Source organism: Mobula hypostoma, chromosome 13 (genome assembly GCF_963921235.1).
Source record: "Mobula hypostoma chromosome 13, sMobHyp1.1, whole genome shotgun sequence".
In the NCBI taxonomy this organism is placed as follows: Eukaryota; Metazoa; Chordata; class Chondrichthyes; order Myliobatiformes; family Myliobatidae; genus Mobula; species Mobula hypostoma.
In genome coordinates, this window is record NC_086109.1 from 15,117,042 (window position 1) to 15,144,978 (window position 27,937).

Below are 27,937 nucleotides of genomic sequence, written 5' to 3' on the forward strand. Positions count from 1 at the left end.
GAAGTGGGTGGCGTCTCCAATGCATCAGCTGATTGTTACCTGCATTTCGGAGAGAGGGCGCCATTTTAGACAAAAAAAACCCCCACAAATGCTCCGTTACAGTTTGCCTGCGTCCACTTGAAACCAAGCGGCGGCAGGCTTTGTCGCGGTTCAAGCGCCCGTAGTATCTGCTCTGATGAGATTTAGCCCTGCGAGCTCTGCCTTCCCGGGACCGCGGTTATGGCGACAGCCGCTGGCAAGAGCTACTGTTTCAAAGTAGTACTGCTGGGAGAAGGCTGTGTGGGTAAAACCTCCCTGGTGTTGAGATATTGTGAGAATAAATTCAGTGACAAGCACATCAGCACGTTACAGGTGAGTGGGGTTCTTCTGGCGAGGAGAACCAGCGCCGTCCTCACACACTGACTCCATCCTTTCGTCAGTGATACCAGGTTGCGGCTGAAAGTAACCAGCGGGGAACTTGATTGTAACTAATCTGTTTAGGAGAGTTTTATATGGAAACGATCGTTTATTTGTGCAAGTGGTACAACAATTCTTTACCGATGGTGTTTTTACGATGTGTAACTGCAAATGAAAGTTTTTAGAACACTTTTGTCTTTAATATATCATTGCAACTTTTGGGCCATAAATGATTTTTGCACCCTTTATCATAGCCGATAAGGTCTGTTTCTGATGCTAAATTAAACTGCACATTCATAAATTCAATATTTAATGTTTTTGGCGTTGGAACAGAGAGGAAATAGATATAAGGAATTTTTTTTTGGAGTCCCAAGTTTGTGACACGTTGGTGGGAGGTCTGTAGAGATTTTTCTTTCCCACTCAGTTTCAGCCTATTTAATTATCAAGTTAGCGATTATTGACTGCAGTTTAGGGCTGTGGGATCACCATAACCACGGTTTCGGGTCTGGATAATTAATTAAATATGACGAATTTTATGCTGTTTGAAATGGGGAAACGTCGCGAAATTAGCGCAAATCGTCAGCGTAATTTAGACTTTTTTCTTTATTCTTTCATATTTTCATTTGCAGCAAGCGGTATCTTTCAGTCTGCACCCTTTTAGTTCAATCTCGATTCAAGCAAGTGTCTTGTACGGTCAGCACGAAGTAATAATGTCTGTTACTTATTCGGTAACTCGCAACCTCAAAGTCTTTCCTCGACGTTTTGGGTTCTAAATGGGCAATGTCTGGTAGTGCACAGGAGTGACTTGTGTGCCAAGACAACCTGTTGAAAGTAATACCTTTTTAAATAGCAACAGACAAAAAATGCTGGAAGGTTGGGCAGTATCTAACAAATTCCATAGATTCACCACCCTCTGGCTAACAAAATTCTTTATCTAAATGGGCATCCTAGTGTGACGTTATGCCTTCTGGTGCTAGACTCGCCCACTACAGGGAATGTCCTCTTCACATCCACTCTATCTAGGCCTTTCAACATTCAATAGGTTTCAATGAGATCCCCCTCCTCCTCATTCTGCTAACTTGCAGTACAAGAGTCCCCAACCTTTTTTTTAATGCCATGGAGCCCTACCATTAACCGAGAGGTCTGTGGGCCCCAGGTTGGGAAACCCCTGTAATCCAGTGGGTACAGGCCCAGAGCCATCAAACATGCCTCATATTATGATAAGCCTGGAATAATTTTCATGAAACTCCTTTGAACCCTCTCCAGTTTCAGCACATACCTTCTAAGATGAGGGTCCCAAAGCTGCTCACAATACTGCAAGTGGTGCCTTCTAAAGCCTTGGCATTATTTTCTTGTTTTTATTTTCTAGCCTTCTCAATGAATGCTAACATTGCATTTGCCTTTCTCACTACCAACTCAACCTGAAAATTAACCTTTCCGGAATCCTGCACAAGGACTCCGAAGTCCCTTTGCACCTCTGATTTTTGAATTTTCTCAATTTTTAGAAAATTGTCTACATTTTTATTCCTTCTACCAAAGTGCATGACCATACACTTCCTGACACTATTCCATCTGCCACTCCGTGGCATGTGGCACAGGCAGCAATCCACAGCTTGCTACCCTGGTAGTCCTGCTTTTCAGCTATCTACCTTACTGGTCCTGAGGAGCTGCAGCTGTGGTTATCCAGGTGGCTGGAGGTCTCACAGGATTCCCACATCTCACACGAAGAACACAACACCTCTCCTGGAGCCAGCTTCACTGCATTGACCATGTACTAACAGATGATGAAGAAGAAGAAACTTGCCAGAAACTTACTTCGCCCAAGTCTTTTCTTGCTGAAACCCAATGAGCCAAATCCTCCTCACTTTAACACTGGCCCACTCCAATGGCTGCTCTGCTTGACCCTGCCTTAATTTTATTTGCTCTTGCTAATGAATTGTGATTTGATTGGGATGCCAGAATAACGCTGAAAGTAAATCTCTCTCACAGACCTGTGAATTGCCTCTTCTGTTGCTCTTGATTCAATTTGATGGGCTAAATGTTCTAATTCTGCTCCTATATTTTATGGTCTTACAATTGGAGTCTTGGTGGGGAAGACTTGATTTCCCTCATTGATTTTTGTGAATTTCACAGAACTGAGCTGTGGAGAAGCAGCAGAGAATAGCTTGTTGAATTTGTTCATGAGTTCGTAAACATGTTTCCATTCATGTTGGGGAACTTAATCCTATACTAATAGCAAACCATGCATGGAGTTTCCTCATGCTTTATAATTCTCTTAAGTCAGAAATTAAATAAAGCATGTCAGTCATGCATCCTATGTAATGTCAGAATCAGGTTTAATATCACTGGGATATGTCCTGAAATTTGTTGTTTTGCAGCAGTAATGCAGTACAATACATAATAAAAACTGTAAATTACAACAAGTATATATAATATTTTAGAAAGTTAAATAATTAGTGTAAAAAGAGGAAAAAATACACTGGGGTAGTGTTCGTGGGTTCATTGTCTATTCAGAAATCTGATAGCAGAGGGGAAGAAGCTCTTTGTGAATCATTGAGTGTGTGCCTTCAGGCTCCTGTACCTCCTTCCTGATGGTAACAATGTGAACAGAGCACGTCCTGGGTGGGGAGGGTCTTTCATGATGGTTGCCAGCTTTATGATGGTTGCTTTCATGATGGTTGCTTTCCTTGCACATCTGAAGAAGGCGGCTGCAGCATAAAAGCCAGGACCAACAGGCTTGGGACAGCTTCTTCCACCAGGCCGACAGACTGATTAACTCTCGCTGATTTGAGTGTATTTCTATGTTACATTGACTTTTCTGTTTATTATAAACTATTATGACTGCATATTTAGATGGAGACGTAATGTCAAGATTTTTACTCCTCCTGTATATGTGAAGGATGTAAGAAGTAGTCAATTCAGTTCAATTCTTTGAAGATGTCCTGGATGCTGTGGAGGCAAGAGCCCATGATGGAGCGGACTGAGTTGCAGTGGGGTGGTGGGGCCAGTTAGAATGCTCTCCACAGTACATCCGTAGAAATGTGTGAGTGTCTTTGGTGACATACCACATCTCCTCAAACTCCTAATGAAATATAGCTGCTGTCATGCCTCCTTTGCTCTGTTCTGCCCATGTTTCAACAAGCAATGAGACCATATATAGTTGTCTACCAGCCATAATACAAATTCATTTTCAGTCTAAAGTGTGGTACCAGGAGAATGAACAATTAGTCTCCTATTTAACTTCAGAGACTTCATGGGACAAAAACCGCCGAGTTTAAAGCTCAGCTTTATTTGTCACACGTGGATTGAACCATACAGTGAAGTGCATCATTTGTGTCGACGACCAACTCTATGCGAGGATGTGCTTGATGTTGCCATGCTTCTGGTGCCAACATAGCATGTCCACAACTTGCTGACCCTAATCTTTGGAATGCGGCACATGTCCCAGGTCTTCATGGGGAGGACGGACAAATTTCTGGCAGACAGCGGTGGGAATTGAACCCCAATCTTACAGTTGGAACTGTAAATTGTTACGCTAACCACCATCCTACCTTGCTGCACCATGGTCTTCATTATTAACTTGGTGACTTAAACAGAATTAAAATGCTTTTATGGGCAGATTTTTAACATTTCCAGATGTGTTGGGTTTCTGGTGAAACTGAACCCGTTATTCATTCTACCTCTGAGGAGGAGGGTAAAGAAACTGACATTGGCACTCAATGCTCTAGGAACAGCTTCCACTCTGCCATTAGAATTTTGAATTGTCTATGAGCACTACCTCGCGCTTCCTCTTTGCTCTTATTTATTTCTCTTAACTAGCAATTTTGTACTGTACTGCTGCCACAACACAACAAATTTCATGATGTATGTCAGTGATGATAAGCATGATTCTGATTCTGACGTTGACAGATGCTTTTATCGGTTACTTGAAAAGAAACCAAAAACTGGAAAACAAACCAAAACTTTCTAAGATGAGAATGGGAGTTGTCACTGTGTGACACGCTTCCAAGTTGATAAAAGTATGTTTGATCCTTTATTATGAAACCCGCAAAGATGAAGAATCTTGTAGTTTTAAAGCTAATGAAGATAAATTAGTAGTGTAATGAAATAAATGAGCATTCAAATCAGCATAATTAAGCAAACATTGTAAATAAGCAGAACTAACTAACTTGGACAAAGCATGACTATCTGGCTATACTCATTTCCTTCTACTACGCCTAACCCACATGACAAATTATCCATAATAAACACCCAACACAAAACATAATACAAGCAGACAGAAAATAGATAATATGGCTCCAACCTCTCTCGAGATGTTAAAGAAACTGGGCCTGAACACTCAAGTTTAGTAAAGCATGTATAAAATTCTTGTGCTTGATGTAGTCGATGCATGTAACCAGAATTCATAATACAAAATTCCTTTACTCATGTTGGTCCATAATCTCTTCACCCAAATGTTAGTGAAAACTTGAGTGCTGTACTGAAGGTGCGTGGAATGCACTGCCTGAGTCAGTGGTAGAGGCAGATACACTAGTGAAATTTAAGAGACTACTAGACAGGTATATGGAGGAATTTAAGATGGGGGGTTTTATGGGAGGCAGGGTTTAAGGGTCGGCACAACATTGTGGGCTGAAGGGCCTGTACTGTACTGTTCTGTGTTCTATAACTTGATCTGACTGTATATCAAGAGATCACTAGATCTTTGAAGAGTTCTCTAGCTTTGATTTCATCATTAAATAGTAGAAATATATTTTTATTTGTAGGCATCTTTTTTGACGAAGAAGTTGAATATCAGTGGGAAGCGAGTGACTCTTGCGATATGGGTGAGTAAGTATTTGTCGTGTTTTTGGGGAGAGAATGGTGTTCGTAACTTCAGGACAGCACCGTAGTATAATAGAGACACAAGAGACCGCAGATGCTGGAATACGGAGCAATGGACAGTCTTCTGGAGGAATTCAGCAGGTCAAGCAGCATCTTTGGGTGGAAGGAAATTGTCAGTGTTTCAGGATTGTTTCTGGGCATCACTGTTGGAAGTAAGACCATAAGACAAAGGAGCAGAAGTCGGCCATTCGGCTCATCAAGTCTGCTCCGCCATTTTATCATGAGCTGATCCATTCTCCTATCTAGTCCCACTCCCCCGCCTTCTCACCATAAGCTTTGATGCCCTGGCTACTCAGATACCTATCAATCTCTGCCTTAAATGCATCCAATGACTTGGCCTCCACTGCTGCCCGTGGCAACAAATTCCATAGATTCACCACCCTCTGACTAAAAAAATTTCTTCGCATTCCTGTTCTGAATGGGCGCCCTTCAATCCTTAAGTCATGCCCTCTCGTACTAGACTCCCCCATCATGGGAAACGACTTTGCCACATCCACTCTGTCCATGCCTTTCAACATTTGAAATGTTTCTATGAGGTCCCCCCTCATTCTTCTAGACTCCAAGGAATACAGTCCAAGAGCGGACAAACGTTCCTCATATGTTAACCCTCTCATTCCCGGAATCATTCTAGTGAATCTTCTCTGTGCCATAGAACATCTACGTCTTTCCATGTATTTAGTACTGTTTCACTAGATTCTCTGCCCATAGTTGTTAAAGAATTAAAATCATGGGTTTCATATCCATTGGACTGTTCAGGCTGAAATCCTGCATCAGGACTTTTGTTATGGGGATCACTTTTGGAACCCCGTAGAACACCCGTGGCTTTCTGATGTTTTCAGAGCTGTTCTACTAGCTTCTGTATCTTCTGTCACAGAATTACAATGGTTAAAAACATGGGTTTCTTATCCATTAGGCTATTTGAAACACATTTGATTCTAACTCTTTGTAGAGCAGTAATGAGATGTGTTTGAAACATCATAAACCTTTAGGTTAAACCTGTTGATCTGAGTAAAATTAAATAAGTTTCTAAGGAAACAACCTTTTGGTTAAGAAAGTGACTGAAACAAAATACAAGAGCCTTTCCAAGTGTAAAAGGAGGTTTGTCTTTGAACTGATAGTGTTCAAGGTAAATTTATTATCAAACTACATATGTCACCATGTATAACCTTGAGATTCATTTTCTTGCGGGTGTACTCAATAAATCCATAATAAAATAATGACCATGAAAGGATCAGCAAAAGACCGCACCAACTTGGGTGTTCAACCGGTGCAAAAGACACAAACTGTGCAAATACAAAAAGGAAGAGAAAATAATCATAAATAAATAAGCAATAAATATTTGAGAACATGAGACGGGGTCTTTGAAAGTGAATCCATTGTTTGTGGGAACATTTCAATAATGAGGCAAGTGAAGTTGTTCCCTTTGGTGAAGATCCTGATGGTTGAGGGATCAGTACTGTTCCTGAACCTGCTGATGAATCCTCGGGCTCCTGCATCTTCCTGGTGGCAGCAGTGGGAAGAGCTACGGGGGGCAGCGAAGTGATTTGGTTTGCAGCAGCAAAATGTTCACTCTAGGCAACCAGTCAGGTATTTTAACTCTAAAATGGGGTGTATGCAGGAGGAAGTGAGACAAATTCTGTGCTTCAGGTTCAATAACTGAATAGGAGTGAGGTGACAGTTTCCTGATTTAAAAAAAAATGCAACACTCACAACATGCTGGAGGAACTCAGCAGGTCGGGCAGCATCCATGGAAACGATGAGTCGATGTTTCCACGGATGCTGCCCGACCTGCTGAGTTCCTCCAGCGTGTTGTGAGTGTTGCTTTGACCCCAGCATCTGCAGATTATTTTGTGTTTTTAAAAAAAAAATGCATTCGTTCAAGGAGGCCAAAGACATTCTTAAAACAGTGTTTTAAGAACAGTTGGTTGTACTGAGTTCCAAAACTCAAGTCAGTGAATGAAATGTGTACACACAAAATGCATGAGCTGCTGAGTTCCTCTGGCATTTTGCAGGTGTGTGTTACTCTGGTTTTGCGGCATCAGCAGAATCTCTTGAGTGGGTGAATGAGATGTGGGTTTTCCCTTTTGCAGAAGAGAAAGCTTGTATCTCTGTTCAATCTGTCCACTAATTATGTCGCATAATTAGTGGTCAAGAATATCAGAAAAGGTTCCACTGTTTAATTGTGCTTCACACATTCCTTTCATGTGATCACAAGCAGCATTATGCAGAGGTAGTAAATTGGATTAGACGTTGGCTTTGCGGGAGAAGCCAGAGAGTGGTAGTAGAGGGCTGCCTCTCTGACTGGAGGCACATGACTAGTGGTGTGCCAGAGGGATCGGTGCTTTGTCCGCTGTTGTTTGCATTTATATCAGTGATCTGGATGATAATGTGGTTAACTGGATCAGCAGATTTGTAGATGACACCAAGAGTGGGGGTGTCGTGGACAGTGAGGAAGGCTTGCAGAGGGATCTGCATCAGCTGGAAAATGAGCTGAAAAATGGCATATGGAATTTAATGCAGGCAAGTGTGAAGTGTTGCATTTCTGAAGGATTAACTCGGGTAGGCCTTACCCAATGAACATTAGGGCACTGAGACGTATGGTAGAACAAAAGGTTCTGGGAATATAGGTCCATATTTCATTGAAGGTGGTGTCATAGGTAGTTGAAGAAAAGTTTTGAGACACTGGCCTCCATAAATCAATGTACTGAAGATGGGATGTTATGTTGAAGTTGTATAAGACATTGTTGAGGCCTAGTTTGGAGTATTGTATGCAGTTTTGGTCACTCACCTACCTACAAGAAAGATGTAAACAAGGTTGAAAAAGTGTAGAGAAAATTTACAAGGATATTGCCGGGTCTGGGGGACCTGAGTTAGAAGGAAAGATTGACTAGATTAGGACTGTATTCTTCAGACCAGAAGATTGAGAGGAGATTTGATAGAAGTATACAAAATTGGAGGATATAGATAAACTAAATGCAAGCTGACTTTTTTCACTGAAATTGGGGGGGACTACAACCAGAGGTCATGGGTTAAGGGTGAAAGGTGAGAAGTTTAAGGGGAACATGAGGGGAAACTGCTTCGCTCAGAAGGTTGTGAGAGTGTGGAATGAGCTGCCAGCACAAGTGGTGCATGTGAGCTTGAGTTCAACATCTGAGAAGTTTTGATAGCTATATGGATGGTAGGGATGTGGGGGGCTATGGTCTTGGTGTATGTCAATGGGGTTAGGTAGTTTAAGTGGTTTTGGCATGGACTAGATGGGCTGAAGGGCCTGTTTGTACTGTACTTCTGACTAAAATGCGAGTGATTCAGAACATTGGTGTAAAATGAAACCCGGGAGTAAGATCAATAGCTATAATGGAGTTGTAACTGCATAGAACAAGCACAAGAAAGTCTGCAGATGCTGGAAATCCAAAGCAGCATGCACAAAATGCTGGAGGAACTCAGCAGGTCAGGCAACATCTATGGAAATGAATAAATGTTGAAATCTCGGGCCAAGGCCTTTCTTCAACATTGAGAAGGAAGGGGGAAGATTCCAGAATAAAAGGTGGGGAGAGGGGAAGGAAGTCGGTTGGAAAGTTATAGGTGAAGCCAGGTGGATGGGGAAAGGTAAAGGGCTGGAGAAGAAGGAATCTGATCGGAGTGGAGAGTGGACCATAGGAGAAAGGGAAGGAGTGGGGAGCACCAGGGCAAAGTAATGGGCAGGTGAGAAGAGGTAAAAGGTCAGAATGGAAAATGGAGGAAAAGTGGGTAATTTATTTTTTTATTGGAAGGAGAAGTTGATATTCACGCCATTGGGTTGGAAGCTACGCAGATGGAATATAATGTGTTGTTCCTCAACCCTGAGGATGGTGTTATCATAGCATAAGAGGAGGCCATGGCCCGATGTGTCAGAATGGGAATGGGCCTTTCAGCTTGCCTCCTCTTGCTTTAAATGTAGGCCCTCTAACATCAGACATTTTGACCCTGAAAGAAAGGTGCCAGTCATCTATCTGTCTTCCATAATCTTATAAACCTATCAGACCTCCCCTGAGCCTCTGTTGCTCCAGAGGAAACAACCTAGGTCTGTACAACTTCTCCTCGTGGCACATCCCCTCTAATCAAGCATTCTGGTAAACCTCTTCTGCACTCCTTCCAAAGCCTCAACATCCTTCCTATTATGAGGCGATCAGAGCTGAATGCAATACTCCAGATGTGGCTTAACCAGTTTTTTAGAAAGCTGCAACATAACTTCCTGACTCCTGAATTTAAAGGCTGAACTAACAAAGACAAGAATGCCATACACTTATTTTACCTTTCTATCATGCTGCACACCCACTTTCGGGGAACTATGGACCTAGGCTCCAAGATCCCCCGGATGTCAAAAGAAACATTTACTGTTCATTTAAGAAAAATCATTTAATGAATCAGTATGGACAGGCCCTTCTGGCTCCAGCAAGCCGCAGAGCCCAGTAACCCAGTTAATTATCCCTAGCCTAATCACAGAACAATTTACAATGACCAATTAACCTAATAGCCGGTCCGTCTTTGGACCGTGGGAGGAAACACAAAATCCCCACAAATGCTTACGGAGATACGGGGATAACTTCCATACTCCTTACAGATGGCGCCGGAATTAACTCTGAAATCCGCCCCAACATGCAGTAGCATCATGCTAACCATTACACTACCATGTCTACTGTTCTGTTATCTTCCCTCCACCACCAACACCCCCCCCACCCCCTGACCTTCCCTTCCGGAATCTAAGTGATTAAAATGGACCACACCAGGACCACCAGACACAGAAACGGTTACTGATCAACGGGCTGATCAACACCCCAATCCATTAACTCACCCCCACCCCCATGACTTTATCATTTCCTGCCAGTCACCTTGTGTACAGATGCTCCTGTACCAAGTGTCACTTTATGTGCATCCCATCAATCTCTGTACGTAAGCTAATCTTGTGTAATTATATTTATTTTTTGTGTTCTTTATGCTTATTGTGTTTTTTGTCCTGCATCTCATAACCAGAGTAGCAATCATTTCACTGTCTTTGACGCTCGTATATTGATGAATGACGAACAAACTTGAAAAATCAATTATCTCTATCTTCCCCCACATGACAGCCTTTTGGGATAAATTGAGTTCCAGAATTTGCTTTCATCAGCAGTGACTCTACCTCAAGGTGAGTCAAGATAATGAGAAACAGTGGAAATGCATTTTAGTAATTAACAGGCTTTTTAAGATGTGTAGTCTATGCAGTTCACTTGCTGTTGCTTGTACCTTCCATTTGGATGACCCAAAGCAAGTAATTAGGTGGATAATTAGGTGATAAACCACCCATCTGAAGGTCCAGAGAAGTGGTCTTGTCACTCTGCTCGGACTTGATGACAGGGAGGTCTACTGGAGTCTGACCTTCGCTGGGTTCCGAATCTCTGCACTTCATTATGCAGGAGGAAACAGCCCAGCCTTGCTGTTCATACTGAATACAGCATTGATGGTGGAGGAAGGGAAGCCCTTTTCTTGGAAGGAGGACATTTCCTTAGCTCTGGAATGAAAAGTCTCATCCTGAGAGCAGTTGCAGCGGAGACAGAGGAATTGAGAGAAGGAGATGGTATTTTTACAAGTTACAGGGTGGGAGAGGTATAGTCCAGGTAGCTGTGAGAGTCAGTGGGTTTATAAAAGACATCAGTAGATAAGCTGCCTCCAGAGGTAGACAGATTGAGAAAGTGGAGGGAGGTGTTGAAAATGGGCTAGGTAAATTTGAGGGCAGGATGGAAGCTAGAGGCAAAGTTGATGAGGTCTGCATGGGAGAAGGAAGCAGCACCAATGCAGTAGTCGATATAGCATAGGAAAGTGGGGGTCATCTACTGTATCTAGTAAACCTGATGTGGCCTCCTGTATAACAGTGAGACCTGATGTAGATTGGGAGATCACTTTGCTGAGCTTGTACACTCCATCCACCAGAAAAAGTGGGATTTTCCAATGGTCACCCATTTTACTTTCATTTCTGGTATTGGCCCACTCTGTGCGCCCCCCTTCATTCCCATTTCCCCCTCTCGCTTTATCTTGTTACTTGCCCATTACCTTCCTCTGGTGCTCCTCCTCCTTTTCTTTCTCCTATCAGATTATCCCCTTCTCAAGCTCTGTATCTTTCTCATCAATCAACTTCCTACCTCCTTACTTCAGCCGTCCCCTCCCAGTTTCATCTATCACCTACTACCTTGTATTTCTCCCTCCTCTTCCTCCACCTTCGTACTCTGACCTCACCTTTTTTTTTCCCCCTCTCCAGTCCTGATGAAGGGTCTTGGCCCAAAACGTCGACTGTACTCTTTTTTTTTCCATAGATGCTGCCTGGCCTCTGAGTTCCTCCAACATTTTGAGTGTATTATTTGGTCTCACTGTTTTTTTGTCCTCGTACCAGAATTCATACCCGAAATGTTTTCTGTTTGTACAGGACACAGCTGGACAAGAACGGTTCCATGCTTTGGGCCCCATTTACTACCGAGATTCTAATGGTGCTATATTAGTCTATGATATCACTGATGAAGACTCATTTCAGAAGGTAAGTTCTTTGTTTTAAGCTAGTTGTATCAATATTTGGTATCTAAAGGACCAACTCTAATCACTTTCCATATCTTCAATGTTATGAGCATTTCCTTTATAATATATACGAAATACGGGGTTTAAGATGATGCTGGTGAACCACAGCGACTTCTGACTGATGGCTAATGAACCATGGGAAGCAACTAAATACTATGTTAATCATTCTTTATTTGGTAAATGACTATTGCGAGCCTAATCCTGTTACTTCCCTTTGGACTTGGAGACAGTTTGATGTGGCAGCGGGTCCATCGCACTGAGTGAGGAAGGCCCGAGGTTCGATCGGTTTAAGCACTGGGCCGAATCAAGGTGACTGAACCCGAGGTTTGGATGATGATTTAGGTGCTGGGCCAAACTGGAAAAGGTCAGGGTGGCGGGGTGGGTTGGTTCAGCTCAATACTCCATGACGTTTACAAGATTCTGTGCTGAGCTAAGGGTCTGGGGATGGACTCTCTGTGGATTCCAGTGCAGAACGTTATTTGCTTCTGGTCATTGTTTGCATGATTTGTGTTTACTTTTTTGCTCATTGGATGTTCGGTCTTTTTAATGGGCCCTTGTGGGTTCCTTTGCTTTGTGGTTGCCTGTTAGGAAATGAATCTCAAGGTTGTATAATGTATACGTACTGTACTTTGAACTTTGAGAAGGCAGGAGAGTGAAGTTGAGAGGAAAATGAACCAGCCAAGGTGGTGCAAACTCAATGGGCTAAATGGCTGAATTCTGTTCCTTTGCCTTCTGGTCTTATGAATCGCAACGTTCAGATATTCCATTACTGCCCCCACCATCCCCTCAAACTTTCTCATGACAGTTGTGAAAGAGGACATTGTGATTTAGAAAATGTTAAACCAAATGTTAAATTTGGTTGTGGTCTTTTTCTCTCTCCCGCCCAAGATCCGCATGGGGCTTTTGACACTGGATCAGTTAAAACTGTCCAGATTTAAGATCTCTGATGTTGAATGAAGATGCAAGGATGTAGAGCAGCAGCATCCAAGGGAACAGGGAATGGACGAGGGAGAAATTGGAAACTAGAGGGCACAGAGTAAAGTAATTTTAAAGCAGGAAGCTAGAGAATTCTTGTCTAAATGGTGGTGGCTGATGGATAGTGGAGATAACAATTCTGTAAGCACGTCAAAATTGCTTGCCAGTTATTGTACTACTTCTGCACATCAAGGTTTACAGAACAAGAGCTGTCTCAGGGAACACACACAAAATGCTGGAGGAGCTCAGCAGGCCAGGCAGCATCTTTGGAAAAGAGTTCAGTTGACGTTTTGTGCCTAGACCCTTCATCGTGACTGGAGAAAAAAAAAGATGAGTCACAGGAAGAAGGTGGGTGGGGGGAGGGGAGGACGAAACACAAAGTGATAGGTGAAACTTGGAGGGGGGGGTGAAGTAAAGAGCTGGGAAGTTATTGGTGAAAGGGATACAGGGCTGGTGAAGGGGAATCCTATAGGAGAGGACAGAAGGTCATGGAAGAATGAGAAGGAAGGAGCACCAGAGTGAGGTGATGGGCAGGTAAGGGGATAAGGTGAGAGTGGGGAAATGGGAATGGTGAAGCACATAATTCTCTAACTTCTGCCATCTCCTACGGGATTCCACCACCATGCACATCTTTCCCTCCCCCTGCACTTCCAGCTTTTCGCAGGGATTGCTACCTACACAACTCCCTTGTCTGTTCGTCCCTCCCCATTGATCTCCCTCCTGGCACTTGTCCTTACAAGCAGAACAAGTGCTACATCTCCAGCATTTTGTGTGTGTTGCTTGGATTTCTAGCATCTGCAGGTTTTCTCTTGTTTGTGAGCTATCTTGGGGAATTGAGTTGGATCTTTGTCTGGCATAAAGGCTTTGGGCTGAATGGCCTCCCATTGTGCCATTGATTCAAAGTGGTGAATGGAGTTAGGCAAGATCGAGTGGTTAGCTCCTCATGTATAAATTGTAGTGTAAATAAAAGTGTGTAGACCTATATCTCACATGGAACAGTAAGATGAGTAAGGAGGAGATTGAAAGGTATCTAATTAGTCAGGGTATCAAGGGATATGGGGGGGGGGAAGCTGGAAATTGGAACTAGATGGGAGAATAATTTAACTCATGGTGGAGTGGCGGAGCAGACTCGATGAGCCGAATGGCCTACTTCTCCTTTGTCTTGTGATCTTGTGATGAATGGTCCTTTACCCTGTAGTACAAGGGAAAACTTATTCCAGTGGGGGGGGGGGAATGTGATGCTCTTGCTAAGCATCAATTCTTTAATACTTGATCAAAGCACCAGTACTGAGTGCCATATTCACCTACTGCACAGGATTTTTGAGTTACTAAATCAAGTACTGAAGTGAACACTAGGCATTGACATTATCTTCAGCTCATGATGTGCAACTAAGCCCATGTGTTTCAGAGCTTTTCTGAATATCCATCTCTTTACTTTGCAGTATCATATGAGATAGATGGTGGCTATTGGTGAGATTGTCAGTTACTAGAAAGCAATTTCTTCCAAAACCACCAAGGCTGCCTCCAAGAAAACCACAGCTTTGACATGGGGTTGGAGGTTTGTGTGCCTCAATGACCTGGAGAGCTATGTTTTCTGGAGTCAGGGCTTTCTGCTTTGGCTCTTGGTAGGGTCACCCATGCCATCATGGCAAAGAGTAGAAGCCAGACTAGGAGTGGTCCACCAGTCCTCCAGGTTTAGAGGTTCAGCTCAGGGCTAATGACCATGACTGGTAAAACAAAATTTATTACGGAAGCAGCAGTGAAGAATCCTTCTACATCTGAGGGTGACAGTATTCCTGAGTCTCCACCCAGAACTTCCTTGACTGAGAGGAAGCTACTGACATGATGAAGGAAGCCCTGAACACCACCAGAGATGGAGGACCTTCATTGCTGCCCTAAATGCCAATGGCATAACAGGTAGTAGAGAAACCAAGGTCACCAGTAAAATATTATACAAGAAGTGAGTATCACCACTGGCCACCAAGAATAAGCAAACCCTGAGACTGACAAAAATGTTCACAGATCACTAAATAAAAAATTTACCTTTGGAGCTGAGCTTTAGGGCAATAACAAAAGAATGTATAAAATCATATTTTTGAGTTGACTGAGTTTGCCAATTGGTCATATTGCCAATTGGTGGGGGGAAGTGGTTTGGGGGGGAGGAAGCTATTAAATGGTGTGGAAAATGTCTAGGCACTTTGCAAAACTAACTACTGCAGCACAAGGTGACCTTCAAAAGGCAATTCGGGAGAAAAATCATTAACTGGAAGATCGAGGTGTAAATTGGAAGAATAGCATGGATACACTTAAAGAAGAAAATCGATATACTAAGAAGAAAAAAATGAGCTGTTGATGGAGTAGACTCTATGGCCTATTTCTGCTCTTGTAGCTTAAATGAGAGGTGGTTTAGTGAGAAGAAATGAGTTAAGATCATGGGTTGAATTAACTCTGCTGTAAATTTTGATCTATTTTTGACTCTCCCTGTTCCCAGCTCTTGTATGGGCTTCAGCTACTGGTGTAGAACCTTGCCAAAGTGAATTGAATATCTCTCTAACCCTGCAGGTGAAGAACTGGGTGAAAGAGTTACGGAAGATGCTCGGCGGTGAAATCTGTCTCTGTATAGTCGGTATGTGACTTTCAACACTTGTCCTTCTGTTAAAGCTGTGTTCTATATCATTGTACACAACTATTCCTGAACCCACTTCTGGATAGTTCTCCATTTCCCTCCCATCTAGTCTGTTAGACAAAAATTCTCTAAGTATGGAGGTTTTCTAGCAAGATGCTTTTGTTGGACTGGTAGAGTTTATGTGGTGATGCTTGGTACAAAGTCCAGTATCTCCTGTCCGTAATGAAGGAATTGAGGTTTATTGTGGGATTTGGAGAGATGCCCTCTTCTCACTACAACCATTGGACAGGAAGTACAGAAAAGGTAAGACGGGGGAACACACCTCAGTCCTCAAAGAGGGATCAGGAGTGGAAAGAGTGAGCAATTTCATGTCGTGAATGTCAGCATCTCTGAGGATCTATCCTGGACCCAACATATCAATACAATTACAAAGAAGGCATGACAGCGACTATATTTCATTAGGAGTTCGAGGAGATTTGGTGTGTCACCAAAGACACTTACAAATTTCTACAGATATACAGTGGAGGACACTCTAACTGGCTGCATCACTGTCTGGTGGTGGTGGGTTGTTGGGGGTGGGGGGGGGTGCTACTGCACAAGATCCAAATAAGCTACAGAGCATTGTAAACTTGGTCATTTCCATCATGGGCACTAGCCTCTAGTATCCTGGAAATCTTCCAGGAGTGAGGCCTTAAAAAGGTGGCATCCATCATTAAGGACCCCTATCACTGAGGTCACGCCTTGTTCTCATTGCTACCGTCAGGAAGGAGGTACAGAAACCTGAAGGCGCACACTCAACTATTCAGGAACAGCTTCTTGCCCTCTTCCATTCGATTTCTGAATGGACATTGAGTCCATAATCACTAACTCCACTACTTCTAAATTTCTATTTTGCACTACTTATTTAATTTAACTATTTAACATACTTTAATTCAGTTTTTTCTGTTATGTATTACATTGTACTGCTGCCACAAAGATAACAAATTTCATGACATGCCGGTGATATGAAACCTGATTTTGATTCTCATCACTGATTAGATGCCCTCTTCTTGCTGTTACCATTGGGTTGGAAGTCCAGAACATCATGTTATTGCTGACGAGATGGCCTCTTTGCACTACTACCATTGGGCAATAGGTACAGAACCTCATCTTATCAGTAAGACTTGAGGGTTTCCACCAGGTGCCCTGGTTACTCCCATATGGTAAAGAATAATCCTTGGACACAAAACAACGCATCTCACAGTCTGTCTTTTAAAAGAAAGACTGTTGAGTTAATTAGCTGCAGTAATGTGGCACTGATGTGGATAGGTGGCAGGATACTCTGGAGGGAGAAGATATCTGGGGATTGACGGGAGTGCTTTGAGAGCCAGCACGGCACATGGATTGAATAGTTGCCTCTTATGACAGAAGTGTTTTGAGAAATGGGATTGAAGTCTTCACTAAATAGGTCCTTCCACTAGATCTTTCCTCGGGGACTGTTTATGGGAATGTGGGAAGGACAGTGGGCTGCAGGAGGGGTAAGCTGCTGTTTTTTTGAAGTTTGATGGCAGGATGCCTAAATATGCTGATTAAGAACTGGCAAATTAGGTTTATTTGCTTGATTCAAAGTACATTTATTATCAAAGTATCTATGCAGTATACAACACAGATTCATCTTCCCCACAGACAGGCATGAAACAAAGGAAACCGTGGAACACGTTCAAGGAATAATGCCAACCCCCGCCCCCCCCACACGTGTAAAACAAAGTGGGGAAAGAAAACTAAATTGAAAGAGTCTAGCCATATTCAGTTCAGCTCAGCTCAGTTCAATCTAGCATTGTGTTGTTCGTTATTTGCAGGCTGTCCCGCTCAAAATTGTGTGAAATTCGTTATTTGCAGGCTGTCCTGCTCAAAATTGTCTGAAATTGCAACAAAAAAAGAGTGACCAGAAACACATGATAATGTCCTGAATGGTGTAAATGGATGATGGAATTGATGACTTTGTTGCAAAGTTTACAGACGTTATGAAGATGGGTAGAGGGGTAGGTAGTTTTGAAGAAGTGGAAGGACTCGGACAAATTAGGAGAACGGGCAAAGGAATGGCAGATAGAATAGTGTTTGGAAGTGTATGGTTGTGCACTTTGGTAGAAGAAATAAAAGGGTTGACTATTTTCCAAATGGAGAAAAAATACAGAAAGACTGAGGCGTGAAGGGACTTGGGAGTCCTTGTTCAGGATTCCCTAAAGATTAATTTGTAGGTTGAGTCTGTGGTGGAGGAGGCAAATACAATGTTAGCATTCATTTCAAGAGGACTAGAATATAAAAGCAAGGATGTAATGTTAAAACTTTATAAAGCACTGGTGAGGCTTACTGGGAGTCTTATGAGCAGGTTTGGGCCCCTTATCTTGGGATGTACTGAAACTGGAGAGGGTTCAAAGGAGATTCGTGAAATGATTCCAGGATTGAATGGCTTTTCATATGAAGAGCATTTGATGGCTCCTGACCTGTATTCACCAGAATTCAGAAGAATGAGGGGTGAACTCATTGAAACCTATCAAATGGTGAAAGGCCTTGATAGAGTGGATGTGGAGAGGATATTTCCTATGATGGGAGAGTGGAAGACCAGAGGGGACAGCCTCAGAATACAGGGGAGTCCTTTCAGAATAGAGATTAGGAATGTCTATTAGCCAGAGAGTAGTGAATCACAGGCAGCTGTGGAGGCCAAGACTTTATGTATATTTTAGGCAGAGGTTGATAGATTCTTGATTAGTCATGACAAGAAGGGATACGGGGAGAAGGCAGGAAATTGGGGCTGAGAGGAAAATTAGATCATCTGTGATGAAATGGCAGAGCAGACTCAATGGGCCAAATGGCCTAATTCTACTCTTGTATTTTATGGTGTTGTACCTGTCACCTTCTGTGTTCGGTGGTGGGGGGTGGAGCGTGGGGGGGATTGTTGTCTATTGGGTCCATTTAAAAGAAAGAATAAATAAATTTTTTAAAGTTCCATTTTTTATATGACTCCACTTTGAACTTCCCTGTTCTGGGGAAGAGAATTCATAGTGACCAATTAACCTGTCAGCCTGCACATTTTTGTGTTGAGACGGTGAGAGTATTAGGGGAGGAACTGGAGCACCTGGAAGAATGCTGTGCAGTCATAAAGTGAAGGTGAAAACTCCATGCAGGGTTTGAGGTCAGCATTGAATCTGGACTTCTGGCACTCAGAGGCAATGGCTCTATCAGCTGGTTTGTCCATTAGTGTTCATGTGATGGTTGAGTTGATCATACAAGTGCATGCATTTGGTGTTGTAAATTAATGTCATTTTTGAATAGTTGGACCAGAATTATGCCATGCTGTAAATATTAAACAAATTAGTTTCTTTAGAAAGAGCCACCTAGCCTCCAATTTTAAGGTTCAACTCCAAAGCAAAGTTGGCTTTTAATTAAAACCTATTTTTGTTCTGAATTTGACCTTTAACAATTTTGGAATTGATCTTTGATTAGAACTTAAAACCTTTCAACAGTTACAAGTTTTGGTGTAGTTGTTAGTGGAAGAATTATTCTAATTTATTTAGAGATACAGCTCAGTAACAAGCCCTTCCAGAGAACAAGCCTTTCCAGACAACAAGCCTGCCTTGCCCAATTAAATTCGTACGTCCAATTAACTTACCTGCCTTTTTGGAATGTGGAAGGAAACTGGAGCACCCAGAGGAAATCCATGCAGCTATTAGGAGAACATACAAACTCCTTTCAGACGGTGATGAAAGTGAACACAGACCGTTGGCATTGGATTAGTATAATATTATTACAATGTTTCCCAACATTTTTTTAGCCCAAGGCATTTTCATACTTGCCAACAGCCCTCTTAGGTACAATATATTTTCTGCTGCCTCCACAGTCTAAAAACATGTCTACCATATGTTAACATGAGAAAAATGATTGCTTTAAAATTTTATTTGTTTTTAAACCTACCGTACATAGTACCTGTGTGCTGTACAGCAGCTTCAATATCAATGTGATCCTTGAGCTTGATGGTGTTAGCAAGAGCTGAAATATCTAGTTCAAGTTGTGACAGCAAATGCCTTAAGTCCGCACGTGTAACAACGTCCAAGTGCTTTCTGTCTTTTATGAGGATGTGGTTCACTGCACTGAAGCCTCCTTTAACAGGATGGGAGGATGGAAATGCAGTGAAGAGCAGCTTGGCTCTTCTCCAGAGACCAGGAAACTTCATATGACTGTGTAGCCACATAGCACAAAAACTGACATTTTTGGAAAGCATTTTTGCTTCTTCATCATTCTGAGTTTTGATAATTTTTTACAAGCTCTCTTCCTGTGCTTCCAACTTGCAAAGAAATGGCGTAATTACCCAGTCTGGAATTTCCAGATTATTCAAATCCTTGAATCAATTCTGAAAATCCTTCTTCAGTGAGTACAGATGTAAGCAGTACTCTTGCAAATCAACATCTGTGAAAGAGTGCCAAACTTTCCATGCAGGCAGTCTGTGAGAACCACCTTCTCCCACCATTTTGCTTATACTGTATATTTCTAATTTTCTGATGAAAGTGGACACTGCACTTTTTGCCCGGAATAAATTGAAATTCTCACCCTGCAGTTTCATATTTAGAATGTTCATTTTGTCATACAGATCGGCTAGGTATGCCACATCTCCACATTGTTCAGTCTTGTTTCCCAAGCTCTTGTTGACTTTGAGCAAAAAAATTCAACCAGTGTCAAAAAGATCAAAGAAACGGTTTAAACGGTGACCATTTGACAGCCAATGCATTTGAGTGCGAAGAAGCAAGCATTAAAACTCTTCATTGTTACCTTGGCATAACTGGTGAAATATTCTGCTATTTAATGGATGAGCTTTAATTTTGTTAATAGCAGACATTACAAAAGTCATACTTAGAAAGTCGCTGGCTGAGGTTTTTGGCTGCGAGATGTTGACGATGAATCACAATAGATTACAAACAGACTTGGAATTTCTTTTTTCGTGAATGCTACTGAATCAGCATGGTGACCTGTCACATATGGTGCTCCATCTGCTTCACAAGAAATCATGTTCCCAATCGGAATACTTCTATCTTCAGTATATATTTTGAGCTCATCATAGATTGATTCTCTGTTGATACTTGTTTTTAACTTTTTTACAAAAGAGAACCTCTTCATAAACTTTTCCATTTTTTATAAACTGTACATATGCCGTCAGCAATGCCTCATTGTCTCGCACTGTTGACTCATCCATTTGCATCTCAAATTGTTTTATGTGGCTCTGAGCATAGTTGATACTCAGTGTCTTCACTCATTTTGTCAATATGATGAGCTAGAAAGTTATTAATCAGAGGAATTGATTTTAAAATACTGGTATCCATTTTGAGAGCAGTGGTGAGCATTTTTGATACAGCAGGCATTATTAAACTTTCACCAATTGTATGAGATTTTCTGCACTTTGCTATCATTTTGGAAATGTCATAAGCAATGAGACCACCATCAAGATTACTTTTAGTTTTCTTGGCAAATGACTCGAGTGTGCAGTGCTGCTTTCATCTTCTGGAACTGAGTCCTGCCATAAGTAGTCTTTTCAGGATGTCTTTTACGGAAGTGTTCCTGCAGTCTTAATGGTTTAGTGGCTTCATTAGACAGTACAGTATTACAAATAAGACGCATGGAGTGTCTCATCTGACAGGAACAGAGTAAAACCATACTCCAGTATGTAACATTGTATTGCTGCGCTTTCTGTAATTTGTGTCTTTTATTATGATTAGAATTCAAGGCTTCACTGCCTTCAGACTCATAGATATTTATCCCATCATTAATGGGGTTAAATAAATGGGAATGCCGATCGGATGTTAACAACGGCAGTGAGTTGATAGGGTCAATCGGGTCTCGTGCTCAAGTTAGGGTACCACTTACCAACGTGCCTCCCCCCCCACCCCCGACAACTTCTATTTCTCCTAATGCCCCCTTGAGAATCACTGCACTATCCTAACCGCTATAGTACTGTGCCACCTCTAATGATTTTGCTTTGCACTTGCAGGAAATAAAACCGACCTGGAAAAGGATCGTAACGTGATAATTGAGGAAGCAGAAGCGTGAGTATTGGACCCTGAACGGAGCCTTCTGGTGAGGGTGGATGGGAGCAGTGCTTTGCTAGTATGTGAAAACTGGAACTAATTGTCCTCTTTTCCAATGAGTAACTTCTCAGCAGAAGCTTATTATGACACAGAGGCCATTTGGCCCATTGGGTAGATGCTGGTTACTATCGGAGTAATCCCATCATACCCATTCCATTTTTGCATTATAGCTCAACAGCCTTTATTCTCCTTGACATGCTCCATTCCTCTTTGGCTAATTTAACCTGCATTGCAGCAATGTAACAGTGGCCAATCATCTGCAAGCATGAGTTTGTGTATGTATGGGACAGTTCTGTCATAGAGCATGGTCTTCGAGATGACATTGTCATTCTTCGGTACACAAGTGTAAACGAAAATGAAATGATTGTTACCCTGGATCTAATGCAGCATAAAAAAAGCACAATAAGCATAAAGAACACTATTTAAAAAGACACAGCAAATGTAAATATAAAAGCAATCTTATAAAACCCACTGTGTGAGTAACTGAGTGTGATGGTACATGCATGATTATATACATTGACTGTATATTCAGTGACGTTAGGTGCAGGAGCGTAAAGTGGCTGTGCATGGGGTGGAGGGAGTGAACAGTGCTGAGGGGCTGTGGAGAGGAGAGGATGACTTGAGATTGTGAACCGTAATTTAAGGAGCTCTACAATAGATTAGGTATGATATGGGAATGTGAGTGAGAGTTGACAGCTAGAATGGTATCAAGACTATAATATAGTGCCTTTTCCAGGGTATTTCCTCCTGGTAAGCACTACATAGTACTGTGTTTAATATACCAAAAAAACAGTGGTAAGACCATATGACATGGGAGCAGATTGAAGTAGATTCATTATCCCTCTGAACCCCGTTCTCCTGTCTTTGCCTCAAACTCTGACAGCCTTACTAATCTCCAGCTTCCCTCTGGCTGAAGAAATTTCTCCATCACCTTTGTTCTGAAGGATGTCCTTCTATTCTAAGGTTGTGCCCTCTGGCCCTAAACTCCCTCACTGTAGGAAACACCCCCTCCACATGCGCACATGTATTTTCATGGCAAAGGCATTTTGTTCAAGTTATAGGGTAGGTTAATCATAGTCATACTTTATTGATCCTGGGGGAAGTTGGTTTTCGTTACAGTTGCACCATAAATAATGATAATAAAACCATAAATAGTTGAATAGTAATATGTAAATTATGCCAGTAAATTATGAAATAAGTCCAGGACCAGCCTATTGGCTCAGGATATCTGACCCTCCAAGGGAGGAGTTGTGAAGTTTGATGGCCACAGGCAGGAATGACTTCCTATGACGCTTTGTGTTGCATCTCGGTGGAATGAGTCTCTGGCTGAATGTACTCCATTACATTATGTAGTGGATGGGAGACATTGTCCAAGATGGCATGCAACTTAGACAGCATCCTCTTTTCAGACACCACCGGGAGAGAGTCCAGTTCCATCCCCACAACGTCACTGGCCTTACGAATGAGTTGTTGATTCTGTTGGTGTCTACTACCCTCAGCCTGCTGCCCCAGCACACAACAGCAAACATGTTAGCACTGGCCACCAGACTCATAGAACATCCTCAGCATTGTCCGGCAGATGTTAAAGGACCTCAGTCTCCTCAGGAAATAGAGATGGCTCTGACCCTTCTTGTAGACAGCCTCAGTGTTCTTTGACCAGTCCAGTTTATTGTCAGTTCGTATCTCCAGGTATTTGTAATCCTCCACCATGTCCACACTGACCCCCTGGATGGAAACAGGGGTCACCGGTACCTTAGCTCTCCTCAGGTCTACCACCAGCTCCTTAGTCTTTTTCACATTAAGCTGCAGATAATTCTGCTCACACCATGTGACAAAGTTTCCTACCGTAGCCCTGTACTCAGCCTCATCTCCCTTGCTGATGCATCCAACTATGGCAGTCATCCGAAAACTTCTGAAGATGACAAGACTCTGTGCAGTAGTTGAAGTCCGAGGTGTAAATGGTGAAGAGAAAGGGAGCGAAGACAGTCCCCTGTGGAGCCCCAGTGCTGCTGATCACTCTGTCGGACACACAGTGTTGCAAGCACATGTACTGTGGTCTGCCAGTCAGGTAATCAAGAATCCATGACACCAGGGAAGCATCCACCTGCATCGCTGTCAGCTTCTCCCCCAGCAGAGCAGGGTGGATGGTGTTGAACGCACTAGAGAAGTCAAAAGACATGACCCTCACAGTGCTCGCTGGCTTGTCCAGGTGGGCGTAGACACGGTTCAGCAGGTAGACGATGGCATCCTCAACTCCTAGTCGGGGCTGGTAGGCGAACTGGAGGGGATCTAAGTGTGGCCTGACCATAGGCTGGAGCAGCTCCAGAACAAGTCTCTCCAGGGTCTTAATGATGTGGGAGGTCAATGCCATCGGTCTGTAGTCATTGAGGCCGCTGGCATTGTCATGGGTAGAAATCTTTGAAGAAGTTAAAGATGCTTATCACCACACAGCAGCTGAATTGTCCTTTTAAAATAATAGGAATTAAGTGTTTTCTGTACTTTCCATTCTAAAATAAATTGTTAACCTAGTTTTGGATTGAAATGTGTTCTTGCTGCTGAATTAGCAAATCATGCTTGCAACATGTGAATCTTAAATATCAACTGTTAAGCCAAAATTTCTTCAAAACAATGTGATCTCGTGGATCTCTTTTAATGGATGCCATTTATTTCTGTTGCTTCACTAAATCTTTGTTGTATGCATTCAGTTGAAGACCCATTTGTATTTTCAATACCTAGACCCCTTGAGATGGTTACAAGAATGATAATTTGTTTCTTGAATGTACAAGTAATAGTGTGTGTGTATTTATCATGCAACTGTCAATTTGTTATAACACACACGAAATGTTGGAGGAATTCAGCAGGCCAGCCAGCATTTAACCAATTTCCCCTGGGATCAATAAAGTATGACTATGACTATCTAAGGAATAAGCAGGTCCCTTGGTCTCGGCCTGAAAAGTCAACTGCTTCTTGCTTTTCATAGATGCTGCCTCAGTTGCTGAGTTCCTCTAGCATTTTGTATTTGTTACTCTATATTTCCAGCATTTGCACAATATCGTGCCAATTTACTGTACTGTTCTCAGAATAGAAATTCTGCTCTCTCAGAATAGAATAGATTTTAACAGATATATTTTAACATGTTTAAAATTTTATTTTGGGATTTGTAATTGCTTTTAACAGATTAAAACAATTTAAATTAGATTTTAATAGATTAAGTTGGATCTTCTGAAGTATTTTAATGCTACTTCCATCCATCACCAGCTACGCAACATCTGTAGGAGCAAAGCACTTCCACACCTCGGCCAAATTAAACAAAGGCATTGAGGAACTCTTCCTTGAAATCTGCAAAAGTGAGTCTTTTCCAAACTCTGCTTCTGTAATCTAACAAAAAAAAACGCTGGGGAAAGATCAGTCCGTGAGGCAGCATCTGTGCGAAGAAATGGTAATATCTTGGATCTGAGATTCATCAGAACTGAGAAAGTAGAAAACTGGTTAGTTTGGGTAACGGAGAAGAGGGGGAGGGAAATGGGAATTTCTTTGATGGGGTGGAATGCTGCAGCTGTTAAGTCCTTATGTAATGTGCTGCTACTAACTTTTTAATATTATGTGGTCTGGTCCATTAGGGAATGCCTGGAAGACTAGAATATCTAAATGAAAGGATAGAGATAAATGAAACAGAAGGATTGAAGGCAAAAATGGCCAGTCAGTCATGATGGAAACAAAGCCAAGTAATCTAAAATTGCAAATATTTGAATTCCAGTTTGCTTCCTGTGATGCACTTTGTCACTCTTCTGCTTAAATCTATCCACTTTCATTTTTCTAGAGGAAGGTTAAAATTTGCCTTTTTGAGCAATTCACCGGTCTAATTTGCTTACATAGTTGCGCACTTGTGTCCCAGTGCGTTTCATAAGAAACTCTACGCTATAAATACATTTTGTTATCCTTGTACACTGTTCAGATGTTGGATTGCATTCGTATACATCATTCTAAGAATCTCTCTTATTTATTGAGATACAGCATGGACTAAGCCCTTGAGCCATGCTACCCAGCAATCCCCTGTTTCAATCCTAGCCTAATCATGGGACAAATTACAATGACCAGTTAACCTATCGACTGGTACGCCTTTGGACTTGGGAGGAAACCCAAGCAGTCACGGGGGAGAACGTACAAACTCCTTGCAGGCAGCGGCAGGAATTGAACCTGGGTTGCTGGTACTGTTAAGCATTGGGCTACCCCTACACTACTGTGGTGTCCCATGGTAATCTGAACTAGTCTGTCTTGATTCTGCTGCCTTTAACTACTTTCCATTGTCACTGACTTGCGACAGTTTCTTGTTCAAGTTTTTGGAGTCAGATTTTAGAATTGCATTAATTTGAATTGCTTTTGGATCTTAATGTGGAGGCTGTCTTTTATTTTTAACTGTATTGACATCAAGCTGCACGGACTCTTTGCACATAGACTTGGTTGTAAACCATTTTAGAGCATTTCTGAAATTATGAACTGTACAATAACTTTTTAAAACAACTTTCCATTTCTTAAGTTACTTTCGGAGCTTTTGAATTCTTAATTCTTTCTCCAGAGATGCTTCAAGTTGCCCAGGCAGAAGAAGCAGCGAAAGTGAGTGATGCCACGCTGATGGGGAGTGCAAGGCGGGGTATACAGATTATTGATGATGAGGCAGAACCAGTAAGCAGTGGAGGCTGCTGTTCTTAAACCAAAACGTGCCACTAAGCAGAGACTGAGATTACAGAGATCTGGGGGCACTGGACACAATGAGACTTTCATTAACAAATAGTGATGGAATTAAACAGCTGATTTGGAGGTGGTGATTAGGAGGCTACAGGCTTTTTTACTGAGCTGATGGCAAAGAATCTATGGCTTCCTCTGGCTGCAATTATTTATATACTAATGATGGACTGGCAGGAATATAAAGTGCTTCTGCAGGACTTCATGAAAAAGCAACAGCTGCTTTGGGAACTGGATCAAATGATGAAAGAAACATAAGATAAGCAGTCTGCACAAGGTGGAGTTTTGTTAAAGTACGGTGATGTTCAATCTAGAGAGTAGGCCAGAGGACTACTGTCTGGTATAATGTAATCTGACAGCAAGGAACTTGAATTTGATATAATCCTCTGATTATCCCCAGTAGGCAATGCAGGTGGCACACTACAGGTGTTGTCTGTGATTTGTGTTGCATGTGGTGCTTCTCAATTAATTATGCTTATCCAGCTTTTTTCAACCCACCCAAACACAAGCTGGTTAGACAAGTGCGGAGCGCATGCATGTTTTGTAAACATGATGGGTGTTAGATTTTTAGGTGACTAATAGCAACTTGCCCTGTACACATAGCTTTTTTCAGTTGCACTCGTGGCACTTTATAACACAATCTATTTGTGTGGCCTTTTGGACAGGGTTTGGCTTGCATTAGTGCAATTAAGTTTTTGAATTTTGTGCTTATGTTAAAATATCTTGCACTGTTTTATAAGAGTTATGCTATTAACATTGTATCCAGTATTGACTCTAAGCAGTGTTATGAAAGCTCTGTTTAGATTTCTCCATCTTCCATAATGTAGACATCCAAATAGCTGGCCTATTCTCTAGTCTATGTATTGCTTAAGGTCAGTAAAATATCTTGTGATTCTAACTAACACTTTGCACATTATTGCAAAATACTTTGGACACACTACAGTAATTCTTGGGAGTTATGGTTAAGGCACATAGGATCAAAATAAACTATCCTGGACAAAGTTATACTTTCTATATTTGTATGTATTTATTTGCCCAATTTGTTCAGTAATAAGGAGGTCTGTTCTCTGCTGTTAATTATCTTGAACTACAATTTTGACCATGTTCTTTGAAATGTAAATCTAAATGTAAAATAACCACAAAGATATTTTTATTTTAAGGTTATCAGGCCAATGTTTTGTCTAAGTATTCTCTGCAATTTTGTTACATTAAAAAAATAAAGGACTAGCTTTTAAATTCTGGTTGAATATTCAGTGGTATTAATACATTTCATTAGCTCTATGACAGGCAGAGTTTGTTTTAAGTTTACAACAGGTTAAAGCTTTCTATTTGTGATTTAAATACTTGGTTATAACAATTATTCATGGGGATCAGACATTGTTACACCTTGTGTATGGAGTTAACTTCAATTGGCTAATTTAAATAACTTGTATTTAATTGTTATTGGATAATTGGCAAAATAGCAAGTCCTTGTGGACAGGTTGGTTCCCTGACACAAAACAATTTCAAGAACATTAGGTTAGATTTTCATGCAAGGAACTTTTTTTTATTTTTCACTCGTCTGCCCTTCATTCTGCTTGTTATCAACCCACAGGTTTCTTGCTGAATGGAGGATATTGTT

The 27,937-nt window shown here is 41.8% G+C and overlaps 1 protein-coding gene across 1 annotated transcript; it reads left to right on the plus strand.

Moving 5' to 3' along the window:
• Positions 1 to 27,568, plus strand: LOC134355450 (ras-related protein Rab-21-like). The gene is made up of 7 exons (XM_063065357.1): positions 1 to 351; positions 5,160 to 5,219; positions 11,714 to 11,821; positions 15,397 to 15,460; positions 21,477 to 21,531; positions 24,832 to 24,920; positions 26,150 to 27,568. Exons 1-7 carry the CDS (start codon positions 220 to 222, stop codon positions 26,281 to 26,283), a joined length of 642 nt encoding a protein of 213 aa, XP_062921427.1. The 5' UTR covers positions 1 to 219; the 3' UTR covers positions 26,284 to 27,568.
• The last annotated feature ends 369 nt before the right edge of the window (positions 27,569 to 27,937 follow it).

Bases quoted from the DNA above. Each gene is read 5' to 3' on its own strand.
- LOC134355450 (XM_063065357.1), top strand. From the start codon at position 220: ATGGCGACAGCCGCTGGCAAGAGCTACTGTTTCAAAGTAGTACTGCTG. The intron at 11,822-15,396 runs GTAAGTTCTTTG...CTAACCCTGCAG, and splicing joins ATGAAGACTCATTTCAGAAG to GTGAAGAACTGGGTGAAAGA. The intron at 15,461-21,476 runs GTATGTGACTTT...TTGCACTTGCAG, and splicing joins AATCTGTCTCTGTATAGTCG to GAAATAAAACCGACCTGGAA.